This window comes from Amblyomma maculatum, chromosome 1 (assembly GCF_055883805.1).
Source record: "Amblyomma maculatum isolate TAMU_Amacu chromosome 1, ASM5588380v1, whole genome shotgun sequence".
Classification (NCBI taxonomy): Eukaryota; Metazoa; Arthropoda; class Arachnida; order Ixodida; family Ixodidae; genus Amblyomma; species Amblyomma maculatum.
The window spans coordinates 320,086,132-320,112,959 of record NC_139344.1 but is presented as its reverse complement, the minus strand read 5'-3'; the positions used below and the strand labels follow the sequence as shown (position 1 = coordinate 320,112,959).

The 26,828-nt window shown below is 46.8% G+C and overlaps 1 protein-coding gene across 1 annotated transcript in view; it reads left to right on the top strand.

Moving 5' to 3' along the window:
* The window catches only part of sev (receptor protein-tyrosine kinase sevenless), a 163,105-nt gene that overhangs the window by 58,637 nt on the left and 77,640 nt on the right, over nt 1–26,828 (top strand). The window contains exon 2 of the mRNA XM_084577895.1: nt 17,945–18,001. Coding sequence (XP_084434021.1) covers nt 17,945–18,001 — 57 coding nt within the window. The remainder of the gene's footprint in view (nt 1–17,944; nt 18,002–26,828) is intronic.

Here is a 26,828-nt window from a genome sequence, read left to right as displayed (position 1 = left end):
TTCAATTGGGGTTAATTGCCGAGCCCTTCTTCGCAGGAGGAGCAGCGGCAGCGGCGCGCAGCGCACCGACGACCGAGAAGAGGAGAACGACGGGCGAAGCCAACGTGCCATGCCATAGAGGAACGACTCTCCACACAACACTATCGGGGATGCATAGAGCGGGCAGAGAACCACCCCTCGACGGAGCTGCGACAGAAAACGTAGTTCCGTGTACTTGTGCCGACTTACCATCACTACGGATTCCGCTCACTCTAAACAAAAAGTTGATGCTTCGAACTAGGTCTTTCCGGAGCTCTGTAAAGCTTGACAGCCAGAGTAGACGGTCCACGAACTGAGACAGGTGCCAAGTTCGACGTCGGAACGGTACATTGTTCCAGCCTCCTCTGCAGTGGATGACCCCGGTCCCCGGACTCCGAGGTCGGCAGGCTTGACTTTGATGCACGCAACTAAAACGTGAACAGTGAATTGTCGCAACGGCCCTCGAGGCGCGTGCAGCCCCGCTGTCGACTCCAGTAAAGAAAAATAGCAGCCGGCTCGCGGCTCGAATTCCCGTCGGCCTAGCAGCGAACATCGTCCTTGCCGCCTTTCCCTCTTCTCCGCGTCACCCTTGCAAGCAGCCAACGTTTTCAGCAGCCGTTTGTTACACTGAACCGCCAGAAGAGTTCGCTGGCTTGGCGCGCTCGAGGCCTCCTGAGTTGGTTTCCTTTTCCAGAGGAGGCGAACGTGTCGGCCGGTCCAGCATTCGACCGCGGGAGCAACTCACCGAAAGGCAAAGGAGCTTGTAACAAAAGCAAAAAGGGGGGGGGGGGGGGGTAAGACAACAGTAAGCGGCGCGTTTTGTCTTCTTCCTGCTTGCTTTTTTTCTCACGGCCGCTTCGTAGCCTTTATTATAAGCCGCGTAAGCGCATCCTCGTCCGCATCTATTGGGCTCCAACGAGGCTTGACTCCTGGAGCCGTTTCCTTCGTCCGAGGCGAGCTTGAATGATGCTTTCCTGCTTTCTTTGTCTCATGATTTTTCCTTCGTAGTCCTGACTTTTTCGGCCGCGCAACGCTCTCAGGGCAGTTCTTGCCTTTATGGACTGCGATTTGCTTTTATGCCATCTTTATTTTTTGTATGGCTTTATTTTAGGCATGCTCTATACTCTACTCCCGGCTTGTAGAAACCACAAGCGTGGATCTTTTTGGGAGGGTTAGGGTCGCAGAGAAAAAATGCGAAGCCGTTTTTTATGCTTCTCTCCTTCCTGTAGTTTGCTCACATGCACTCTTCCGCAGTTCGGCTTACCGTAGATTGCACACGATTACCACTTCGAAGAATCTTTTGTTGGTGTAGGGTTTCGAAAGCGGCCAAGAGATGCCGCGAGGAACTTTCTCTTAGTCTGAAAAGCGCGTGGAAGAGAAACGGGATACTGTGGCCCCCTCTCAGGCGCTGTTGCGCTGCACGATGCCATTCGTAGCACCCTTGGGGAGAATGGGGTCAGCGACTTTCAAGCTTGGACGCCCGCAAGCTTTCATTTTCCCTCTTTTTCTCGGTTTTGCACGCGGTCCTTTTGCAGTGTTGTTTATCATATTTACTTTATCCAGCTGTTTCTAGTAGCACGTTCTTGATGAAAATGAGTTTCGATGCACGCTGAATAGATGACTTCCTTCCATTTGTGTCAGCTTTAAGGGCTACACTTTTTAAGCTACTTCTTTCGTTTACCGAATTCTTTTACAATTTTACTGCTCGTGGTTAACGCCTGTGGCATAAGCTCTGACTGCAAGCACCGAAATTGGTTGGCTCTATTATCGGGGAGAGGCTGAAATAAAACTTTCATTCTCATAAAGGACTGTTACGAATGCGAAACACAGTTGCATATGTTTCTTGTCTAACGTTATTTAACTGCAACATGGCCCTCTTTCGATGTGACGGTCGTTGTGCGACCCAGCGGCTTGATGATAATGTTGGCCCTCAGTGCCTAGAGACATAACATTCACTAGTTGGATGATATCGTTGTGTCGCGGTATTGAAGTGGGCCACGCAAGTATACATTTAAATCTCACGCTCACCTTACTATAAGGAGTGATTACAGCTTACTGGTACGCTTTTCAGGGGTGTTTTCGCATTCAGCATGTGGTGATTGTTTACTCTGTACGGCATAACACATCAAGAGCCCGCACCATGCCCCACCAAATATTGATGGATCGCCAATAAAAGTACGCCTTCTTTTCACGCTTGCCGCTCAAGCAGGGGCAGATTAACAGTGGTGAGGTCCCGGCTCAATAAATATTAGGAGGGCCCCTACAGCCATCCACCACCTTACGTCGCCCCATGTTGTTACGTTTGAGACTTGACACGTTTTAGAATTTCTTACACAGAACACACGTCATATTTACTTGAAAAATCTGCGGACTGTTTATGCGGACTGCGGCACAAAATTAAAGATTTAATTCGCTAAAATAATCAGTAATGTACCTTTACATTTTATACAGACTGTCCACATTTAAAAATACAATATGTTTACACTTTGTTCATAATTTCCACTTTTAAAACAGAAGGAAGCACTTTGGCATGCATCATGCATTTTTTATGCTTTCAATTTACAGAACAAATTTACATTTTACATGGCAGCATATCCACCAGCTCGTTCCACCAAGCAGCCGCCGCCGTCGCCGTATTCGGAGGTCAAGATAGGGTGGGCGCTTTAGCTCCGCTTTTAAGTGTATTATTGGACAGCGTACATGCACTTTCCTTTACAATCTGTCATCTACACCGTGATCGAACCACTATCCCTCTGATCCTTAGCTGAGCGCGAACCACTACTCCACACTCGGCTCGTGAGAAGCAGATCGGAAATCTCCTTGTCTAGCGTAAGGATGATAGTAGCGATGAAAATGACATTGCAGTTTGGGATAGTGATATTGATGACAGTAGCGATGACAATGACGCTGTAGTTTGTGATAACCAAGGCACTGAGCGATGAAAATCACAGTGCATTTAGCTGATGAAGACAATGATGATAATACCGGTGACAGCCCTACCACGATGTGGCAATACTGTGCCCAAGGATGCGGGATCAAATACCTGCCGCGGTGGTCCCTTTTCGATGGAGGTGAAAACCAAGGCGCCCGTGTGCTGTGCGATGACAGTGCACGTTAAAGAACCCCAGGTGGTGGAAATTTCCGGAGCCCTCCACTACGGCCTTGAAATCAAAACAGTATCGATGAAAATGATAATGCAGTTAATGAAGACAGTCCTGTAAAGTGGCTTTCACCATTTCCGCTCTTAATTGAACAGACTCAGCCGCGTATATTCGTATAACATGACTGCATTTTTCATTATACTCGTAAGCAAGTGAATAGTGAATAAAGGTATTTACGCTACTATAATCGTGGTCAAACCTTTCTGGGAGGGTTCTTTGAAGAGATCTTCAACGTTGACACGCATCTGAGAATCTCACGTCTCCACTCACAGCAGCGACAAAATACTGAGGTGGCTGTCAGCTATGAGCAATCATAATCTCTAACTAATAATTTCTTGCATTTGCCACAGCTTTCACTGCTTACGCTATGGTTAATAATACACAGCTGACCTGAACAGCGGTGATGACAGAGGTCAGTTGGCATACCAGCTGGTACGAACTGAAATCGAACTATAACCCGTTTGATTCCACTTGTCCACCAACTGAGACTCGCATTTGAGTACCAGCTGGGACCAACTGAAAGCAGTTAGATGTAGCTAAAACATTTTTTTTTAATATTTAGGAGAACACAAAGATATGTATTTGACGGGCGAAACATGAGGTGAGGCTGTCTTTGGGATTAGGTAAGCGTACGATGCGATGAACAGCTTTTGAAGCTTTGAACGTTGCTCCTCATAAGCTCTAATTTTAGTCTCTGGAAATCAGGAAAACGATTTGACTATTTTTCCGACGAAACCTCGAATTCCGCGAATGTTTTTTCCATCTCTCGTGAGCCCCTGAAAACAGAGAGCCGGGTTCACTTGAAACCTTTGAACCCTGGATAATCCGGCCCTGTGCTCAAGGGGATATATGCAGAGAATTCAACGTCGCAAAAGACATCACATGGAAGAGTTTTACAGGCTACAGATAATCGGTCCGTCTTAATGTAGAATGAAGCTTTGGCTTTCTCACTTTCCCGTTGGGTGCCGTTGGCTAAGACTCGGGTTATTGCTGAACGCCAACACGCTGCTTTTTACAAGTAAGCGCGGGTCAAAAGGAGTGAATTAAGGATGCAATAGAGCCATCCTTCTTTACAGCAACTAAAACTATTTCGAAAAGAAACATTGCCTAACACTACATGCCCCAGCCGTCGGTCCACTAAATTCTGGAAATATTAGACGCTTATACACTATAGCACAATCCGATGATGCGATGCTAAAATATGCGTGTACACTCAAGGGTGCATAGCTTTGTGACGACTGGTTCGCTTTACTACTTACTGAGCTAGAGTACAGCACCTGAAGTACGTGCGCAATACGTCCTTAGGACTGCATCTGATAACGCGTGGTTTGAATCTGACTGGAAATGAGCGTGTGCATGGTAGACTCATATGGGACTTGGTTGTCTCTCCTTGCCTTGCTGGTCGTCTTGGCTTTTCAAGCCGCTTTCACTGCGCGAAGCACGAAGCTTGGGCATTTCTCGCTCGAAAAGCCGTCGGCGTAGTAGAAGTCGGTACCGCGTGTCGGAGGCATTTGTTTGAAAACATCCTGATTGGTCGACAGGGTTATGACGTCACAACCAAATGACCTCTTCGCGCGAATATCAAACAAATTGAAAGTAAAGCTACATAACGAATTGGGAAGGGTCCAAATAAAGCCAAAATTGGCGAGGAGGTTCCTCAAATTAAAGCTTCAGATATTAGAAGTATTTCAATTTTGGGTTCGAATCCAGGTCCTCTGCATGCCAGACGGGCACACAACGGATAGGCTACGAGAAGCATTTTTATTTATATTTTGTTATTTCACTGAAAATGTATTATTTATTTATTTATTTATTTATTTATTTATTTATTTATTTATTTATTTATTTATTTATTTATTTATTTATTTATTTATTTATTTATTTATTTATTTATTTATTTATTTATTTATTAACAATACTGCAAAGTTGCATGACTCTAAGCAGAGGTGAGCACAAAAAAAAATTACGTACAATAAAAGTTACACCACACATTAAGCATCAACTACATCACCTATATGCTCAGTGCATCATGAGGAAGGCCGGTCTGGACGAGTCTTCAGCTGAAGTGAAGATTGCTGGAAAACGTATCAACAACTTTAGATATGCGGATGATACCACTTTAATTGCAGAAAGTGAAGTGGAACTCAAGAGACTTCTGATGCGCGTACAAGAAGAGAGTGAGAAGTTTGGGCTTAAACTGAACATTAAAAGACAAAGATCATGGCGTCTTGCCCTATCAGGTCCTGGAATATCAAGGGACAAGAAGTGGACGCTGTGACAGATTTTCTCTTCTTGGGCTCCAAGATTACCTCGGAAAGAGACTGCAGCCATGAAATTAGGAGACGCCTGCTTCTGGGAAAGAGAGCCATGGCTAGCCTTGACCGCCTAGTAAAGAGCAGAGACATTAGTCTGCCAACCAAGATCCGTATAACTCGTGCTATGGTCTTTCCAGTTGTGATGTACGGATGCGAGAGTTGGACTGTGAAGAAGGCTGACCGCCGAAGAATTGACGCGTTTGAATTGTGGTGCTGGCGGAGACTCTTGAGAGTTCCTTGGACTGCCAGAAGATCAAATCAGTCGATATTGTTAACCATAAACCCTGACTGCTCATTGGAGGGTCAAATTCTAAAGTTAAAGCTCAGCTACTTTGGTCATCTGATGAGAAGAGAGGAGTCGCTGGAGAAAGATTTGGTGTTGGGAAAGGTTGAGGGTCACCGGAGAAGGGGTAGGCAGCGAACGCTATGGTTAGATGGCATCCTCGAGGCGCTGCAGATGAAGTTATGTGATATTAGGAAGATAGTGAGAGATCAGAAAGTGTGGCGTGATATGGTCTATAGAGTCACGAAGAGTCGGACGCGACTGAACGCCTGAACTGAACTGAACTGAACATCACATCAGGACATGAACTGAAGCAAATGAAATCGGACACATGAGTACAGGGACATCACGTAAGCATTTTTTTTTTTCAAAAATAAAAAATGCATCAACAATATATGTGACTGACTGTTTCCTCCACCATCGTATCGGACCATGTTGCAGTTCAAGACGTTCTTATAGGTCACGAGGGATCGTTGGTACCAAGTGTGTTAGAGGGGCATATAATGAACGCGTCGTGGTGCGTATGACGTACTAACGTGTGTTTTGGATGTGTACTGATGTTACAGTGATAATAATTTTTAAATTTAAATCATTTCAACAAGAAAAAAATAAAAACAATTCACGCAATGTGAAGGCGGTTTTAAAGTCGCTTCGCGTCTAGTCTTAAGGCGGAGCTCAAGCTTCCACCTAATTTTGAAACAAGTGTTTGGCTTCTGCGCAAAGCGACTGTATTAAAAAAAAAAAAAACAGTCTCCTTCCATGGGTCTGACTTCAGCGCTTCTCTTGTGAAATTTTAACTTTCTTTTTCACGCCACCGTGCTTAGTAACAACAATTGAGCAACATACTTGCGTACCTTCTGCAACATGGGTCACTTTCGCTTCAGCAAGCGGCAATCGCGACTCTCGAGTGGCAATAATTCGCTGCGACACGCCACGCGGTGAGCTGAGGGCCGCCGAAGAACTGTCGCTCATCGCATCGCTGGGGTACAGGGAACTCCATGGTACAGAGTTTGAAGAACATTTCATCTAACGTCCGAAAGTGACTTGCCAGATTGACCAATAGCACGACGTGCTGTGGACGCCTATATATGTGACGTCCGATCTATTTTGCAACTGGAATTCGTATTTGTTGCGTGATTTCAGCAAAGAAACTTTCAACGATATCTTCATCAATATCCGTCCGTCGAAACAGTTCAAAGAAAGCCTGATAGGAAATGAGGAACAGATACTAGTGTTTTAGGGAATCCCTTATTTGTGTGCTTTATGCTGCTTGGATTCTTAAAAACGTAGTTTCAGTGCACGTCCACGGTCTCGTAACGCGAGGCGGCTGAACACTACTGAAGTCAGCTGCTCTGCCGCCATGTATTGTCGCTTCTTGCGGGTGTACCCTGAAGCGGCAGCGGCAGGCCACCATACGTCGCCTCGCGCAGCGTCTTCGGAACTATATTCCTTAGTTGGTGAGGGGGAGGCAAACTTCGTATTTGTTTTGTTATTCATTTGCTGCTTTATTACTTTTTTTTTTTTTCAAATTTACTTATTTGCATATGTTACTATTTTCCCATTGCTCAAAGGTGTATTCGTTGATGTACATAAAACAAAAATTGAAAAGGCGGGTTTGATAAAGGCAATGCAGCATAGGGGGCGTGACCTACGTCATTAAAAAAGCTGCTCACGGTCTGTTTCAGTTTCATTATTCATGATCATGAACCGAGGTGAGCCAGCCAATGCCTTCTGTTGGAGCATGAATGGCTTTACATTATTCAGACGAAATACTTTACAGATGGCTACGAAGTGATCTACTTCAGCTTCGCTGTGTTTAACACAATAACGTCGTAGATACTGATCATATGTCGCAAATCTAATCTGAGTGCAAGAAATGGGAGTGGGGGGAGGGGGGTCGCCTGGGGGGTCGCCTGCGAGAAATATCGTTTCACACGGTTACCGCTGCACAGCTTGTCATTTGTTGTTAATTTCCGATGCCTCTTGCAGAGCTTCTATGCGGCCATAGTTCGAGTGCTACAAACTAGAGCCAGTCAGTGCTAACCGAACGCAGTTACTTATATAGCACTTTCACTCTCTCACAGCCCACAAACGGCGCCTCGCGCTTTCTTTTACTCCGTATTTTTCTCCTCTCTCTTTTGTACATATTTTCTCCTCGCTATTCGCTTCAGGCCCCACTTTGCGAAGAAGATACACTATTGCAGACAGATCGCGTGAACTCATAAAATAAAGCCTTCCTTATTCCGTCCACTGGCGCCTATACGAATGGAACGCGATGCATGTTTCTCTTGGCACGAACCAAGGCCGGCTGCTCTAAAAGCCATCGGAATCGCTCGCTCTTCGTCTGCCGTCTGCCCCGTGATGTAGCGCCCTTGGCGTTGTCCGCGCCGCCGACGTTGCGGCAACCATGTGGCGCGTCCCACTCACGAGACCTCTGGCGGTGAAGCTCTTCTAGCCAACCAGTGGAGCCGTGTAATGCAATTATGGCCGGTCAGATTGTTCAGCCCATAACGGAGAAATGACGTTGCCATGCGACCATAAGTGCTGGCTGACTGAATCGAGCAAACTGCATGCAGGGTATTCTCAAATGTTTCAGTTTAACTTCAGACACTTAGGTACCGGTACAACTAGGGGTGAGTGAATTTTCGGACATTCCGAATAGCGAACCGAATATACCCGTATTCAAATATTCTAACGGGTCAAACAGTGTATTTTAGGAGTTATTCGAAACGAATACGTATGAACTTCTCGAATGCTTTTTGAATAAGGCCTGCCGTTTTTCAACGATTGTTCGAAAAATACTACCCACGTCGACGCTGCGTGTATACCATGAATCTGCAGCGATCAGCATGTGCAGGATGAAGGGTTCCATGCCATATTCTTGTGACAGTGTTTTAATGCTGATACGCGGCTTCTAAGAGTTTGCTAACCTTGCCTTGGTGTCCGATCTCAGGGGACGTGGTTGACAGGCGAAGTCATCGGCTTCATGTCCTGAGGCGTATAGCTCTAGTTTAATCTTTTTCGTCATCAATAGGCAATGGTCATTTTTCGACACGTAGTTGCAATGCTGAGCTCGTGTTGCGACCCCTTAGTTGTGGTGTTAGGGTTAACTGTATACAAGTTAGACCGTGCCGTAGCTCCACCGCCGGAACTTCATCGTTTGGCCCTGTGGCTCGTTTTGTACGATTGTACGAATCGGCGGGGAAGCTCAACTATTCATACCAGATTGGGTATCGATTCGGTTCGGAAATAGTAATTTCCGCATACCCCTGGATACAACGCTAGCCGCGTGAAATGTTTCTATGACATTTCTGTGCAGCAGGTCCCTCTGTTCATTCCTTACTTTACTTTGAGATTTCGTCGTGGAACATTATTTTACCGGCAAACAATAAACTACAAAAACGCCGATAATAGAGCATCGCGAAAAACATTGCAGTACTTCAACTGTTGAACCTGTCACCTTGCCAATTCGTTCACCCCTCTCTACGCTTCACCAGGTTAAGACTGAGTTACATGTGAGCGAAAAAGTGATCGACGCGACAAATCGGCGCGCCGAAAGCGATCATAGTTGGCTCCGTCGCCTACTGGGGAAGATGCATACACGCGACAGCGCGAACCGAGCGAAACGGCGACCACTCTCTGTGTGGGTTGTGTGGCTGTCATAGGTGGCTTAGTACCCTTAAACCTATTGCCAAATGCAACAACAGTCACAACGATTGCAAGAATTAAAGTTATTTTGCGACAACATGGCAAAGTAAAATGTATTTACAACAAACCGTATCGAATCTGTGTTAACTTGCACTGTATGAGTAGTCACGTGATCCCTTGTTTTTTTTTTTTTTTTTTTCGGTTGCGATTAGAAGCTCTTTGAATCCTTGGCTATTCACCATTGTTCGTACAAACCGAAAAATTTACGCGGTAATGTACAATCACAATGCAACACAGCAAAATAAAGAAAGCGTGAGAAATGAGCGGCAGTGACGTACGCCTACTTCCGGGCGAACAAGCGAAGTTTTCTGTTTCGGCAGATCCGAGCGACGAGCCAAGCGACATATGCATTTTTGTTCGTGCGAAGGCATCGCGCGACGCGTGCCGCCGTCGCGTTCGCGTTAGTATTCGCGTACATGTAATTTAGCCTTTAAAGGGCACGGCGCCATCCATCGTGCCGAGAGCCGGGTTGCTCTTGATCCTTGTGGCACTCGATAATGGCGTAGATACTTCCTAACTGCCTCATATTTTGTAAAAAAAAAAAAAAGAATATATCTGGGAATACGAAACACTGCAGTGTTTTGCGTGTGCATCTGCATTTTATTTCTCCGCGCATATGACAGAACACCTACACTGCTATTCGCGGTCGTCGGCGCGGAGTCCCATACAGAAGCCCAGCGACTCCCCAGCATAGCGGCATCTAATTACGTCTGCCAGGAAGGCTTACCACAGCGGTTACTTGATTGTACTACGAACTCTCGTTCGCGCCACATGGCGACAGCGTACCTCGCGACGCGATGCGGCGTTGCGAAACGCTGCTCGCGCCGTATTTCCCGGCGCATAAAACGCGGAGTCCCCGGGCTGCGCGTGGCGGCGAACAATACGCGCAGTCACCGCTTGGCGACGGCGGGCGTCGCTCGCTCGTGCGTGCGGGCGAGCGTGAATGCGTGATGAGCAGCCGCTCGCCTCTACGCTCTAGGTCGGGCACCCCTTGCTTTACATGCGACCCTGAGGAGGGTTGAGAGAGAGAGAGAAAGTTAACAAGAGGGCGGAGAGGGAGGGATGTAGCGCTTCGCAGAACGGAAGATGCCTCGTGGTACAGGAATCTACGGAATGATTTCAGACCAGCCGGGTTATGTGTTTACAAGTATGTGTCTGGTCGCCGGGTCATTGTTTGCACCGGTCGAGGGTAAAAAATAATAACAATAACGGTAAGAGTTTGTTTAGAAGCTGGCTTTTGAGGCTGGAAAAATCACATCAAAACACGCGCAGGCGATTCTAAAGAAGCTCATTCGCTGAAGGGGGTGATGGGAAATACGGAGCTCCTCTTGCGAGGGCTGCTTGAGTACTTGAGAACTATCACGCTCATTACATTCCTGCGCATGCACTGGAATGCGATGGATATATACAGATGGGTTGGTTGCTTGGAAAGACAGAGGTCAGTGGGAAAGTTGAACATCTGGCCTGCTACTCTGCCCTCGGGAATGAGAAGGGAAGAGGTATGATCGGTGACGATGTGGTGAGAAGAGGTATATGAAAATATAGCGGGAACGGGAGCTTGCATCACAACCACGAAGAAGCAGAGAAAAGGCCGCATTGCCTGTACAGCGAGTGCAATGTAGTATCAAGAAAAGTAACCTGCTACATCATCTTCACGAGCCTTACCTGCTTCTTTAATGCATATTGGAGAAAAATAATTAATTTCAGTGCCGTCTTTTCATGCCAGCTCGAAAAACTCCGCGCGGCCCAGTTTCAACACATCAAATTGCGAAGCGTGCCATTATAATCCAAACAACACACCCTGAAAAAAAAAAATAAAAAAAAAAGAACAGTTGAATTTCTCCAACAGAGTAGCCTTCCATAAACTTATGACGGCGGCGCGTAAACATCGGAAGGCCTTTTAACCATTGAAAAGATGCGTTTCGGATATCGCTGTGTTGCGTTTTTAAATGAAGTTGTTAGGCGGATGCGACGGAGGCACTGGAAGCGCAGGCACGTGGGCAAGTTCGATTTCTGTTAGTGGGAGAGTGTTGTAGAGTGTGCGTACGTACAAACCCTTGCGCCTGCTGTGATCGTATAATGATAATTGATATTTACGAGAAGCGCAGCGCACTTAACATGCACAGTGGAACGGGCTTTTGGTGTTGACGAGCACACAACATTCAATAATAAAGTACCTTTTCTTGGTGTTCTTCTCCAGGAAGGTGCCCACGTCTAACGTCTACGCACGAGAGATTTCATTATGAAATAGCATGGCAGTAAGTGTTACAGGGCAGCCTCTCAATCGACCAAGGGAACAATGCCGGCTAGGGCGCAAAATAATGAGGGAAGAAAAAGTGCAAAGAAGGAGGCAAGAAAAATGTAAAGCTCCTGAGTGACGCAGAAGAAACCTTGTAGCGCCAAACTTCATTGAGGACAAATGACAGATGGTTTTGAGTTCACTTGTACGACTTCTTTTCAATTTTTTTTTCCTTGCATCCTCTACACATAGTTTAAAAGAACTTTAGGCCACTAGAACTGCAGGGGTGCTAGGTTAGTTAAGCTGACGCCAATTCGAGCCAAACGGCCGACTGAAGGCGACGCGTCGATGCCTCCAGAGGCAGCCAGTGGATGGAGACGAGAAACTGAAAGTCTGAGAAGTGGGAGGAGGTCCCAGAAGGCGGTCTGGCGAGGGGGCGTACCGTCGCCGTTTTCGTGATAACTGTTCGAGGGAGATTCTGTTCTGTGTCTGGCGCGCCCCTGTCAGGGCGAACAGGATACCGCGTGGCGACGAAGCAGAGGCTGGGGATCACCGGGCGTGGTGCGTCTGGTCCTGGAAGGGACTCTGGCTGGCCGCTGGGCTCAAGAAGAAGCGAGAGGACGCACTGCGACTGGCTTTCAGTCCTGGAATACGACACCGGGTCGAGTTTTGCGACCAGGCGCACGAGTTCGATGCAGAGTCGCGGTGGTGCTTAAAGCTACCCCCTCCCCCTTTACCCTCGCTTATGCTCACTCTGTCCTCTGCTTGGGCGCAGAACGAGCGTCGCTCTCTGAAGGAAGTTCCGAGCCGCGCGTTTGCTGCTGGGTTTGTGCCCTTGCTGTAAACAATGTTAGGCGGTTTACAAGGCGTTCAGCACTGCCTGTTGTCTAGTGCTGCTGCAGCACACTTTAGTGAAAGGTGCATAAGCAAATAATTATTTTAAAGCGTGCGTCTTGAATTCTCTATTGTTGTTAGCAAGGTAGCAAAATTACACATCAATATAAAACTAACTGCAGAATCATTTTCTTCATAACCGTTTAGTACCAGTCTGTATTTCAGTTCTAACAAATAATTATTACGACACCATTATTTGTTGCATTGCAAGAAGAAGCAGGTATGGGGAAAAATTCAGCGGAAATGTCGCGCAACGCAAATAAGCCTCTATAAACAAGCCAGAAGCATTGCTTCACTAGGGGTTTGTCCGTTCCAGTCTACCTTTTTCAGCCACAACATCATACCGGCTGCTGAGAACGCAGAAACGGCGTCTCATGTTTTTTGATATTCTTCATTACCACAAACCGACTCTTGAGGTCTGCACGCTGCACGATTTCTCATTCTCTTCTGCACAAAAGGCATTCTTCCAGGGCGGCCTGCAAAGTGCGCCTTTTTGTACCATATTTCTGTGCAACAGAATCATTCACATCGAAACATTATAAAAAGAATAAATTGCAACACAATTGTACCACTTGTGCTTATTACCGTGTGCGGTCAGGGAAATATTCCCCTAGCCAGGAAGTAATGGGCAAGCGTCAACCAACCCAAACGTAGCAATAAAATACGTTCTATGTAATGTTTTTTTTTTTTCTAGCCATGGATGAACACATGTACACTAAATACCAAGATAACTAACTGCATCATGTCGTGATATGATGGAGTGATGATCGCGCTGCCCAGACGACTACAAGTCATCTTGTCGAAACGTTGGCTCGGCTTGTGAACTGAGGCTCCCCTCAACCCCGTTCAGTGCTCTTTTAGATATACCTTGTAGCAACTAGTACAGTTTGAGATATGAGCGTCAGCTGTGGCTACGTGTGGTTGTTTTATTGGCGTCGCTCAAGCTAGATGTACAGGACCAGCAGCCTATGATTTTCTGAGCCACTTGTGTCCACAGCAGTTTCTTCATTTTTACTTTCGACCGTAATGTAACCTCTTTCAGCACCAGACCTACGCCTAGACACCGGGGGCATGTTAGCGGGCTTTGGTGGACAAACACTAAAGCAAGGCTAAGGCCATGTGGATCTCTGCTTTTGGAAAGATCTTGGCCAGATTTCCAAGCAGACATCGGCGCTTTTTGGCCTACGTCATTGCACGCCACGCGGCCCCGAAGCGGCTATTTCGGAAGCACCTCTAGTGTGCCAGCCTCGAAACATGGGTGCAGGTACCATGTACGTTGCCCGGTGCTCCACTCTCGTGGTTCCTGAAGTATCTAGCCTGTGACCTGGTCATGGCCGTAGCCTTGAAACTAATCTATTGCTCCTCTGTACCACATTAGCGTCTTGCTCGTCACGTGACCCGCCTCTCACCTTATATTGGTGACTATCGTGGGAGATCTGGAATACGTAAATACGTAAGACGTTCCTATCATTCCATAAGAGCACTAAACTTGCCAGCAGGCTCCTCACGGCACTGGCTAATAAGTCAAGGGCAAAGGCAAACAACAAGAAAAGCGGAATGAGGGGCAGCAGAGCACGGCACAAGGGTCATGGTTTCTCTCAAAGTCAGTGCCTCAACAACGGAGGCAGTGTTTATCACTAAGCTACAAACAAGAGACATGATTTCTGCAGCGGCTATGGTATACACAGTGTGAGAGTAAACAAAGTGTAGTTATAAACATAAAAATGTGCAACCGCTGCTTTACTCTTGAGGCGCGGTGCCCCTATGTTTCTGGACAATGCGCGCTGTCATTTTGGTGATAACAATGCAGTCAAGAAGAAGAGAGGCTATGCGTTTTACTTTTACCACATATTTGTTGTTGTTGTTGTTGTACAGCTCGCTTAACACACAGTATTCAGTTATCGAAGGACCGCCCCATTTTTTCTTTTACCATATGTAGGACGAAAAACTAAAAAGAAACGCAGTCGGCAAGGAAGCTCAGCTATTAGCAAAGTTTTAATTTTTTTTTCACTGGCTGTACGTTCAGACTTCGAAACTTTCATTGGTTTCTAACGCTGCACAATCACTCAACTTTTCCCAAGAAATCGCAAGAGAAAACAAAAAACACAGATGAGCAAATAAATTCGAGTTCCCAGGATTCCCGGGTCATCGAGAATCTCCTCGCTCGTAATTACAAATGATGGTTTCAGATTTCAGCGACGCGCGGCACCGTCTCTCCAGATCCTTCAAGGAGACGGAGGAATGAGCAGACAAACATGGCGGCGCACCGAAAAGAGCGAGATAGAAACAAAGCACAAGGCTTGTCTTTCTGCCCTGTCTCTCTTTCCATCTCAGCTTACGACTTTTGCGGGCATTCGCGCGTGTTCATTCTTCACGCTGCTTTCTCGCCCACAAGCACAACCCAGCCAGATTCTGTGTGTATTGACGACAGAGGGCCTTGTTTACTTTCGGTGAGGGAAAAAGTCGTTATTGAGCCGTCGCCATGGGGAACAAGAAAAAAGAAAATGGCGTTAGCTGCTCACTCTCTGCCTCTTTGGTGTCGCCTGCTTTCTCAGTGTCGTCGTCTGTTCCTCAGTGTCTTTTGTTTCGTCTGGTCTTGTCTCGAATTTGTGTCCTCTCTGAGACTAAGCTAGAACCTCTTACTTCGACCGGGCCGTTGTGGGTAGTCTGTATCGTGTCTTCTTTTTTGCCTACAGGGGGGCAGTTACAGCAGCGTTCTTTCCTCGACTTCTTTTCTCTCTCTCTCTCTTTCTCCCTCTCTCTCTCTCTGCGTGCATTCTTTCCTTCGTTCGGTTGTTTTTGAGGACAGGCTGTGATCTTTGTCGCACCGACGAGGCCTTCTCCTATCACGTGTCTGCCGTGTTTGAGGAAAAACAGTAGGACATTATGTGCGCGCTTGTCGAAGATGCCACTGCGTCTTCACTAGCGATCAAGCTTGAAGCTTTTTGTTCCATCTTCCAGGCTCTCTTCACCGTTATTTGCCGCTCTTTTTTTTCTTCTTTTTTTTTCATGGGCACGTGGCAGACCTGCACAGCATTAAAACATTCGCCTGACCTACCGCTCAATGATCACTATTGTTCAAAACGTTTTCATCCTCTTCTTTTTTTTTTTTCTTTAGACTGGGCGAAACGCTATAAAAGAGAAGAGCCAGCAGATACGCGAATAGGATGTATTTTAGGTTAAGGGACGACTTTTGGAAAAAGAGAATTTGCCGTTAGGTCCGTTTCCTTTTCCCTTTTCTTTTTAGCGTCAGCGAGAGCTAAAACCACTTTCCTACAAAATTTTTGCACTATTCATGGACCGAACGTCAGGAGGGGGGGGTGGGGGAGGGGGGCTTGAAATAGACAATCAAATCAAAATTTCTTTTGTGCATATTGCACTGTGACCAGAAAGAATAAACGAATAAAAAAAAGTACATCCAAAGATGGTTTGGGAGCCCCGCGTTTCTCGACATTGACATTGCGCGCATGCGAAAAACAAAATAACAATCAAGCTTGATATGATAGGAAGAAAGGGAAAGGGGAAGGTGCCTAAGTAAGCGATTCATGATCTTTATTGACAGCCACTGCAATGAGAGTTCAACTGATGACAGGCGAAAAACAAACTAAAATCACGTCCGAATTCGAATGCTGCTCTTCTTCGCTCAGAATTTTGGCAGCGCCCAGGTCACATCGAAAATAGCAATGAGCAACTTTTCTTTCCGCGTGCGTGGCGGCGTCCTAAGTCTCCGTCGCCAGAATATTTTACAAAATGGGTTCCTTAACATGGCTGTCGCTTCGTGTACGCTCATGATCGAGCTCCGCGGGCATCCTCCTCCCCAGTTGCCCGCGCCGAGCATACGAACCAAGACGACAACCGTCCGATGACAGCATGGCTGCAGCAGGCCCACTGCTTTCAAGCATTAGGCGCGTCTGTGCTGGCGACTAGGGCGAACTCTGCGCTGAGCGCGCTTCTCGGTTTGTGTATCGGGTTCCTGCAGACTTCAACGCTCGCTCATCCCCGAAGAGGAGCCAACGGCTTTCATTTTCGCATTCGCCAGCTTGTCTTCGTGTTCTTTCTATTATTTTCGCGGCGTCATTTTTTCCCATTCCTCGTTCTTTCGTCGCTACTCTTCGTTCGACGGGGGGGAGGAGAAGGGCATCCAAGGCAACTAGGACTCGAGATATTTTTTTTTTATCTTCCTTGCTGCACTGTAGTGTGTCTGCGGTACCATGTTTCATTTAATAGGAGCTGGGCACGAAGAAGATATGATACACGGCTATCGTGTTTCCTTAGTGCCTGTCGAAAGAAGGGTGGGCCATTTGTCGTTAATGCTTTCTCGGAGCCTTGCCTGGGTGCGCGTATGAGAGGCGGCCTGAACGGAATGGCGGGAAAAGAAAAAAAGCCGCTTCTTGCAGCTCTCTTAACAATCCGCTGCTGCCTCTCGCGAACACAAGCTTTACAGCTCGTAACGACAGCTTAATGAGGGCTGCGAGTCTGACATGCGGGATCAACTTTTATTTCGCTATTTTAAGTGGGCGCTTTAAGAAGCAGTGTGGGATTTCTGCATGTAAATGTCCTGGTATCGTGGATGTTTTCTTCTTGCTGTCGTTACACACACAAAGAAGGGCGGCCTGGTGACTGCTACATTATGAGCTGGAGAAACGCGCAAAGCCATTGAAAGTGCTTAAACAAGCCACCGATCCATCGATATGGCGCGAATGAAAAATAACAAATTGTTTTGCCTTCGCTCCTGTTGATAAGATGAATGTTTACTTGTGGCTCTATGCCCCTTTCGGAAGACGTCCGTGGTATCATCAGCCTAGGAACTCTGTTTCTTGATAATGTAAACATATACTTAATACTAATAATGTTTTAATGTATTAACAACATTCGTTGGTGTAAATGTTCTCTCCGTTGTCCTGGAACTTGTGCGCAAATCGACTGTCTCTAAAAGAGATTTATTCTGCACTCCACTGAGCACAACCTCTGAGCGCTTTCTTTGCATCATATAAGCTACAACGCTTGCTGCCACGCCTGTCTAATCTTCATGCCTGCTTAAACAAGGATAGCACCAGCCAGTCCGCTCTCGTATCAGCGAGCCTTGTACACCGTAGCGTAAAGACGATATGAAGATGCTTGTCCTGTTCTTCTGACCTAATGCAGTGACCTGCGAAGAAACCGAAATGCAGGGAACAAAGAAAGCACAAGAACAAAAATTACGCATGCACGCCTACGCGCCCCTCTTCCCGCCTCATTATGATTACACAATGTGTGTTCTCGGAAGAAAGAGTGTTTGGCTTTGCTGAAGCGTTATTTCGTTATTCTTTTTTTGTGTGTTTTGCAGTTGGTGGAGGAAGAGAACTTCAACGTGGTTTGCGATGAAGACTGCCGGTTACGAAAAGTGAGTCTGAAACGTCAACTTTCGTGCACTTTCTCCGCACGCCAATCCCTACACCGCCCTCAAGCTATCTCGCTCATGTACGAACGCCCGGCCACACACCCTTTGTTAGCTTCTATAGGCAGCAGACCTGGTAGCACTAGGGGTGTTTGCGCACGAACTCGCAAGGCGAAGCAAAACACGTCACCGTGACATTGAACTCAACCACGCCTGTCTGCCCCGGTGTGGTCCACCGGCGAGATGTGCGCGCGTCTTTCTCGAGTCGGCAAACGCCTGGCCTGACGACCGACAGCCAACTTACCCGGCTCTTTACCTGTTCTTTCCTCGTCTTTATATGCTGTTCTTTTTTTTTTCGGCGTTTCGTTCCTAAAACTCGGCCTGTACTTTTCTGAGCGTAAGGCGTACACACCTATAGTCTACGCCTAGTGCTCAAATATCGTGCCCATGCAGTTTTGACGAGTCTTCTCCGTAGACGGCCTCGGCTTAACGGCGTGTCGGCAAACATCCTCCTGGTCTTCTCACTAGGCGTCGCGCGTTTGGCCTGAAGACTAGCGAAACAAAGAAAAAGAAGAATAAAAATTAATGCTGCCCCCCCCCCCCTTCCCTCCACGAGCTTTTGCAGAGAGGGCCTCATAGCGAGACAGCTTTCTCTTTGCCTGAACTGCTATGAATTTAGTTTTGTTGTTGTACATGGTTCCCTATCCAAAGAGAAGCCACTGCAAATGGCGCTCAACTCGCTGCACTTTGATTATGTTCATCGTAGTTGACCTGGCTTTGGTTGAAATAACCAAAATATCGAATAAAGCCAGTGTATCAGGCTTAAAATCAAACCACTTGAGTTCAATTAACATCATTCTGTCTAGTTTAGATGTGATTCATTCGAGATCTGCTCCATTAAGCTTCCCTTCCTATGTAACGATCACCCCACCTCGTCTCCGACAACCGCATATATACTGAGAGAGAGAGAGAGAGAGTCTTTTAATTCTTTTTGCGCTGAAACCCTCGCACTACTGTTACAAGAACAATATGTTCCCTATTTGATATTGATAAATCTCTCTCCGAATCAGAGGAATAACTCTGCCTGGGTGGCGCAGTGTTTAGGGCGCTCGAATTACTATGCCCAAGGATGCGGGATTGAATCCGGGCAGCAGCGGCCGCCTTCCGATGGCGGCGAAAGACAAGGCACCCGCGTGCTGTGTGATGTCAGTTGAACTTTAAAGAACCCCAGGTGGTCGAAATTTCCGGATCTCTCCACTACGGCGTCAATCATAGCCTGAGTCGCTTTCGGACATTAAACCCTATCAACCAAACCAAACCAAACCGACTGCTTATGCTGACGCATGCCACCTCATTTTTTGATAACCCCAAGGCTTGAAGATGAGCAGGGCGGGGCAGCAGAGATACTAATGCTGAAACGAATTGAAGAAAGGCGCCACGGACGCAGAAATATTGAAGGTTCCGTGAGCTTCACACAAAACAGAGATGTGCATGGAACTTCCACGAAAGGAAAGAAAACAAAATCATTCGTGCGTGTATACCACTCAGAGACGCAGTCTGACACAGCTGTCTGTGCTGCTTTAAACGCTACTGAGGTCGACAGCATTCATACGGGACAGAACATTTGCACACTCCCGTGAAAGGAAAGAAAAGCAAACCTAACTTGTAGATAATATACCGCGAGCTCACGATGACACATTTGAAACACAGTGAAATTCACGTGAAACAACATAGAGTGCCCTGGAGGTTGTATGCGGTATCGAGGGATATTTCATGGAGCACCACAATGAGCAGCATCTCGAGTGATAAAAATAAAAGAACGGAAGGTGGCTTGAGACGAAGAAAACAGCTTTATCTCTACGTCACCAGATTACGTAAAGCCATGCTACTTTACATTACCCTAGCAGGCCTCCTTGTAAACGAAAATTAAAAGAAAAGAGCAAATGTAAAAAGCGTTATCTTCGGAGCACGCATTCCGCACACACAGCAGAAGTCGTGACCCGTGCCCGCAGTCTTCATCGGTGGCTTCATTGTGCCTTACGAAACAGATTCAGGCTGCAACAGCAAGGGCGTCGGATCCGCCGAGCAGAGACAAAGAAGTTCTCGGCGCATACACTGCACGGAGATGAAAAGGAACGATTTCCCTTTTTCCGAGCTGGATGCTTGCCCAACGGCAGCAGCTTGCTTAAGCAGGGTTCCTTTGTGGGCTAAAAGAAACGGCCGCTGAACCGCGCAACCAAAGACAACGCCGAGTCTTCGTCGTTGCCGCCATCTCCCTGTGACGCCAATTGTTCGGCGCGCAGCGTCGACCCTAGCGTCGAGCAGCTCGTCACGCGCACACAGTATCATTATCAAGGCGAAGCGCGCTTTCATTTTCTCTCCATTTCTGCACACGAAGCAAAGTTCGCGCTTTCTCTGGGACGCTGGTCCCAATTGCGACGCAGCAGGGTGGCGGAATTTCAATATCCGGGAAAGAAAAAGATACATATATATAAGAAATGGCGCTAAGGTTTTCTTATAAAATGGACATAGAGTAGTCGAGGAGCAATTGCGTGATTACGAAAAACACTATTGCAATTAAAAAAAAAAAAAAAGGCTACGAAAAGTTCTGTCTCAAAATTTCGAATTCGCTCTTCACGGATGCGCTCCAGAAAACACTGCGAGCTACATGTATTTATTAGCTGACAGGACCAAACCAACGTTTTGATAATTGCTTGCTTGCATATCTCTCGTTACGGTGATTGAAGAGGGTTCTGCAATGTATATACCTATGGGCCTGGTGCGCTGCAGCTTTGGCCGAACATGTGGCGCCGTCTGGGAGGCGCCGCTGTAAAAGGCGGCTGTCTGGATCCGCAACCGTGGGTAGCGCCGACGCTGTGTTCCGATTTCTTTTTGGTTCCCCGTAAGAATAAAAAATAAACAGTGACTAAAACAAGGGCCTGTACTTACTTAGTCATTTCGAATCTCATATCGCACCCATTGCTTTACATTTCGGCTGCGCATTTCCCACTTTTCTTTTTTTTTTTTTGTACAGTACTTGACGCTAGGTTTCTTTCAAGCATGCACGAGCGATCGCTTGTTTGTATCGAGCGCGCAACACGCGAAAAATACACACAAAAAAAACGGGTCTTTTTTTTTCACTTCTGGACCCAACTCGAGCTCTAAAAGTTGTAACAACTACTAAAAGTTGTAACCAGCGCTGGCAGGTCTTCGGACACAGCCTGTGTTGTAGAGAGCGCGGAGCCTTCCTGCCCAACGGTAGCGTTTTTTTTTTTCTAACGACTTCCTAATGATAGTTTCCAGCTGTTCTCGGTGCTCGCTTTTGGGAAGCCTAGCCTGACGTAAAACACGACATGGAGAGCGAAGCACATTGCAGGAGTGCGCGCTTGCTGACTTCACACACGTTCATGGCTCCCCGCAAAGAGAAAACGTCCTTTTAAACTAACAGCTCGATCTGCTGTTGTGTTTATGGGTGTCATAATAGGTATAAAAAAAAAAAACCGTCGGGAGGCAATCGAAAATCAAGTTTTTTTTTTTGTTTTTTTTTTGCGGTTTCCTTGGAAATCATACGAGAGCGATGTCGTTAACAGTGGCACCCGGCCTTGCAGATGCAACTGGCATCCGTCATATTGCGTGGGTTTGCCATCAACTACATACAAAAAAAAAATGAATTACATATATGGTGAAAAGACGCCGAAAGGGCCGAATAAAACTTACCTCCAAGCTGACTTCGTAGAAGGCGGTTTTCATTTCGTTAGCGCATTTTCTGAAGATATCCGAGGGCCCTTCTGCACTGTGAAGTTCCCCGCGCACTCCACGCACGTGCTGGCTTCGTACAGTTTCTGACCGCGCACCAAGCACTTATTCTTAAATCAAGTCTCAACATCCCCCGAACAGCACGCGCTGTGGAGCTTGCTCAGCTATGGCTGTTTTTCCGCGCACTGAACCGTCACCACTTATTTCGACGCATCGAGTAGAAAATAAAAACTACGGTAGAACTGCCGAGCGCCGAAAAAGCACGTGCACGCAAGGCCCGACGCCTTAGGGTACATCTCCATATACAGCCTGCTCGTCCCGTTGATTTTTTTTTTTTTTTTTTTAAGAGCCTTTCTATTGACCAACGGAGCCCAGCTCTCGGCTGTCGCTTCTGGGGGGTCTAGCATGCCGCTTCCACATACACTGCCACCGAAGGGAAAAGCCAGTGCTGCGCATTGCACACTGGCTTAGTTTTTGTTTTATTTATGTCTTTACTTTCAAAGTGCCATATTGTTCGGGTTCCGAATTCCTACTTCAAAGGAAAAAAAAAAAAAAAAAAACGTAGAGCCGCCAGCAGAAGCGCTCGCGCGCCGACGATGCGCTGCGCCCAAAGCGCCGGCGGCCGTCTCCCAGACGGCATGAATGGGTAGCGGCTTTCTTCGCTTTGTTTTTGGTTTATTTTTCAACACGCACACATGGTACATGTGTCTGTTATGTACGCATGTGACACGAGGCAGGAAATGACCGACAAAAGTTGTCTTCTCACAAGGTTTCTGCCGAGAAGAGTACACTTCGCGTTCACTCCGCCGCCTCTCTTCGACGAGCAGACCACGGCCGGTCTCGAGGGAGAGCGCGCTTCTCTTCTCTTACGGCCTCTCCAATGGGGTCTGTTTCCACCGCCCGCCGCGCCTCGGTGGGGTCGCCACCGCCCCACTGCTGCTCCTCCGCCACAGCCGTTCACGCGCAAGGGAAACGCGCGCTCGCTTTTAGCTTCGCCAGCGTCAGTTGCAACCGGCAGGTCCTGACATTTCGCTCCTTATGGTTTATACAAAGGCCGTAATCAGCATCGAACATTATCGTGTACGAGGAATAAAATACAGTCAACAATCCACTCACGCGCGCGCGCGCCTTCGCCAGTGCGGCCTTGCACGGTCGAATGAAGCTTCGGGTACACTTCAACATTTTTTGTCCCTAAGTTTTGTACGAAAATAAATTTACCAGGCTATGCAATGTGCCTTTGAATGTTTTAAGCAGGTGTAGCGCGACCTGACGTGAGTGCATGGTTAACTGTTGGGTGGAGATTCTGTCAACCGCTACCATTTTCGTTTAGATCAAAAGAGGCACCGGCGAAAATTCATGGCGCGTCTCAGGTTCAGAGTAAAGAACAAAAATTTACTCATATAGTAAAAATGTCACTTGTCTAGTGGAGTGGGCTGTTCTAGTTTCGTTCAAAGCATATCAATCTGTCGAAAGACCGAAGATGTATCTGTATTCTCGCGACTACTTTTAATCAAGGAAATGTGCATAAACAGTTAAGCAGAATCGAAAAGAGCGGCAAACAATAAAAAAAATTGTCCTTCAAAGTTACACAGTGCACTACATATTCATCAATTCATCAAAATGCGACCTGCGTCTAGAAAATTCAGTCTCAAAATCTTCCTGTACGGCTTGTGCACATAAGGAGTTGGCCTCTCGGTGTTCTCTGTCACTTTCCTGGTATAATTAATTGAGAAGAAGAATTCTGAGAAATTTTTTAAATATCAAAGAAGCGGACCTAATAACATAGCTGTTGTCAATTCCTTTCGGGCAACTCAGTGTTGAATTCTCAAATGCTGACTGAATGAGGATCGTAAGTACTTCGAGAACATTTGTATGTAGTAGGTGCACGGCAGCTTTTTCGGAAAAAAAAAAAAAGCTTGTCCAATAGGGCAACAAGCTCTGATTTCGGATAATGCAGTCCACTAGAGTATTGTCCTCGTAGAAGAGTGTACCACATGGGGCTGCTTCTTTCTCTAGCTTCAAGAAGAATAGCGCAAGCATCACACCCGAAGTTGAATAACTAAACGGTATATCCAGCGACGTAAGGTAAATCGGAATATGTGACAAGGGGAAATGGGATGGTAGGAGATGCCATCACTTCCTTCAGTGCCTTGATTTTGTTCTCAGATTAAACGTCCGTCTTGACAATATAGTCATGTGCCGCTAGCTGTTACGGCCCTCCCATCTAGCATATGTCGTTCCCTTCCGCACATTAACCTTACTTTCCCGAAGAGAGCCTCAATGGGTCGCTATATAGGGCTTGAAATGAGTCTTCAGTGAGAGTTGCCTTCTTTAACGCTTTAGAAGTTTCTTGCATGCTTTCGATATAGCAGGTGATCTCATTTGTAAGTCACTGCATCGAGTCTCACCTTCATCATTTATTGGCCTCTTTTTACCACTTCAAGCACAAGTGGTGTCATTAATATCAATCTTTTATTGTTTTCACAATAAGCTTAATATCATGTAAAATTTTCATTAAAACAATGTTTATTTGCAAAATTAAAATAATGTTTATAATACGTACCACGCATTGGCTAATATATGAATTGTAATAACATTTAAAACTCAACCCTACAACGTTTACTTTGACTGTTATACTAATACTTTATATCATGCAAGCATTTTGCAATTTACATTACATTTTTATGAAATTATTTTCATGTTCTGTGCTACATGGATGGTTTAGCATCTAGCGCTAAAAGACGGTTTTGCTGTTGCAGACGAGTTGCTGTAATGTTAGCCTTGAAGAAGCTTCGATGTGATCACTGCTCATTCAGTTTTTTTTTTCGTTGCTATTTTTGTACAGGCTTGGGAAAAATTCGGACTAAAATGGACAAAAGTAGCTATCATGCCGCAATTTATGCCATGCTTGTCGAACGTTTGCAGGACGACAGTGTTTTTTATATCCGTTCACGTGTGTAGTACGTTGACGACATGCCGCTGCAGCATCTAACTTCTTTGTTCTTTCATTTCGGGGCTGCACTCACCATGAAACTCACGAGAGACAGCGCGAAACCAGGCAAAAGCCACCCGCCGCCGCTGAAACAGACGCGGAGTGAACAGTGAGCAGGTCGCGCCCCTTGCGGCGGTGGAGAGCGTAGCTCGAGGAGAAAAATTCGCATTGTTCACGCGGCGATTGAGAAGGCCGTAAGAAAGAGCGCGCGCTCTCCCTCGAGACCGGCCGTGAGCAGACATACCACATATGGGTGCGCCGGCGGGAGGTGGCGCTACTTATTCCGGAGCAGTGGCGCCTCCATACCAGCGCACTAGGCCCATAGCGAATCCAGCTTCGCGGAGCCTGTGAGTAGAGTGAGACACTATTACATGTAAGCTGCGCCTAGTAGAACATTCACGCGGCGCGAGTGGAATTACGAAAGCTGACAATAGCGAGGGCAACCAATAAGTGATAAAAAAGAATAGCGTTTTTAAGGCACCCTGTGCTTTTCGCTCACTGTCCCTTGTCGCGTTTCTTTTCTCTTCCTCCTCTTCCCGTCCTCCGGGCCCAATAAACCAGAGTGCTCTTCCTGCGAATAACCATCGCTGTCAAGTCAAATCTGTGTAGGCGGCATTAACGTTTCCATCATACACAAGTGCAGGAAAGGAGGAGGAGATTGCGAAGATGCTTTGTTTCTAAACCCTTCCGCCCAAAGTCCGCGCGCACGCAATCAAAGTGCTGGTGCAAATTAGGGTTAAGGTCGGAGCCGTCACTGAGGTCGCCGAGAAGCTAACATATAATACGGGGCTGTGGTTTGTGACGACCTTTCCCTTCCTCTTCCCGGTAGAGCAGCCGCCGATGACTCGCATTTAAATTACACGTGCTGCCGCCCGCAGGGCCGCCTTCGTCCGCACAGGCTTCGTGGAGAGAACTCGGGCCACGCTGGACGCGCTAATAGAACACTTCCTCATTAGTCGCAATTGCTTGCCAGGAACCCCCGCGGCCAAGCCCCGACGGTACCCTGCTCTGCACCCGCAGCGCCCTCTAAATGAACCGGGGCCGAAACAGCACCTCTCACTTTCACCTCCTTCTTTGTCTATGCTATATACTATCTCCCTCTCTCTTTACTCAACGCCTTCGCTTCACGCAACCTCCTCCGCCACCACTCTCGGCATTTGCTCTTTTTGCTTCTTTCTAATAAAAATAAATGACGTGCGCAGGTCAGCGTGTGTATCCACTGCTGCAGCGTTGGCAACAATGCGAGGTCCACGCCGACACTATTCTATTTCAATGCGAGTTCTTTTCTATCCTGCCCTTCGTTACTGTCTGAGGCTCTGCCACACCCTCGCCGGGTCCGTATCAGCCGGATGATCATCCGGGTAGTAACGAATTGAATTGTGACTGATATGAATTAGGATTTTGGGATAGAATGGAGTTAAAAGGAAGTGTTCTGTTAAACAGGACAATTGCGAGAATATGATGAGGCTGCATATATGGAGAACAACCTGGAGCTGTGGCATGAATGTGGAAGTCCCAAGGCGAGTCGTAGGCTTTGTGGGGAACCGTATTGGAGAGTTCAGTGTTAAACTATACCGCCTTGGGTTCTGTACTGTGTACTGACATTGCACATAAACATCTTCTCTTTTCGCCTCTATCGAAGTGTGGCTCTCACAGCCGCGCGAGATTCCATTCTGCGACCTTGAGAGCAGCGAGACGCTAAAGCCACTGAGACACTGCGGTGGGTAGGTGTAAAATTGGTGTATGAAGATAGCTGCAAGCGTCGTCCTGTGTATTTATTCATTTTGTGAACACGTCCTTTCAGCTTTTTTATTTTTTTTTTCACGTGCCATGCACCAACTGGCCCAACATGCCATGCTTCTTCAGGTAAAGACTCACATGTTCTACTCTTAAGAAGCTACCATGTGTCAGATGATTTCTTCCAATTTACTAAAAGGCATTCGTCGCGTTCCTTTAGGGTTGCGTGCCTTCTGTTACCTCCTCTGCAGATTGGAGCCTTTTTTGGTCGAGCACGGTTTCTGAGGAAAATGGGTTCACTCATAATGAAGAATATAGCTGAATCACGATCTTCTATTCTTTTGCCTT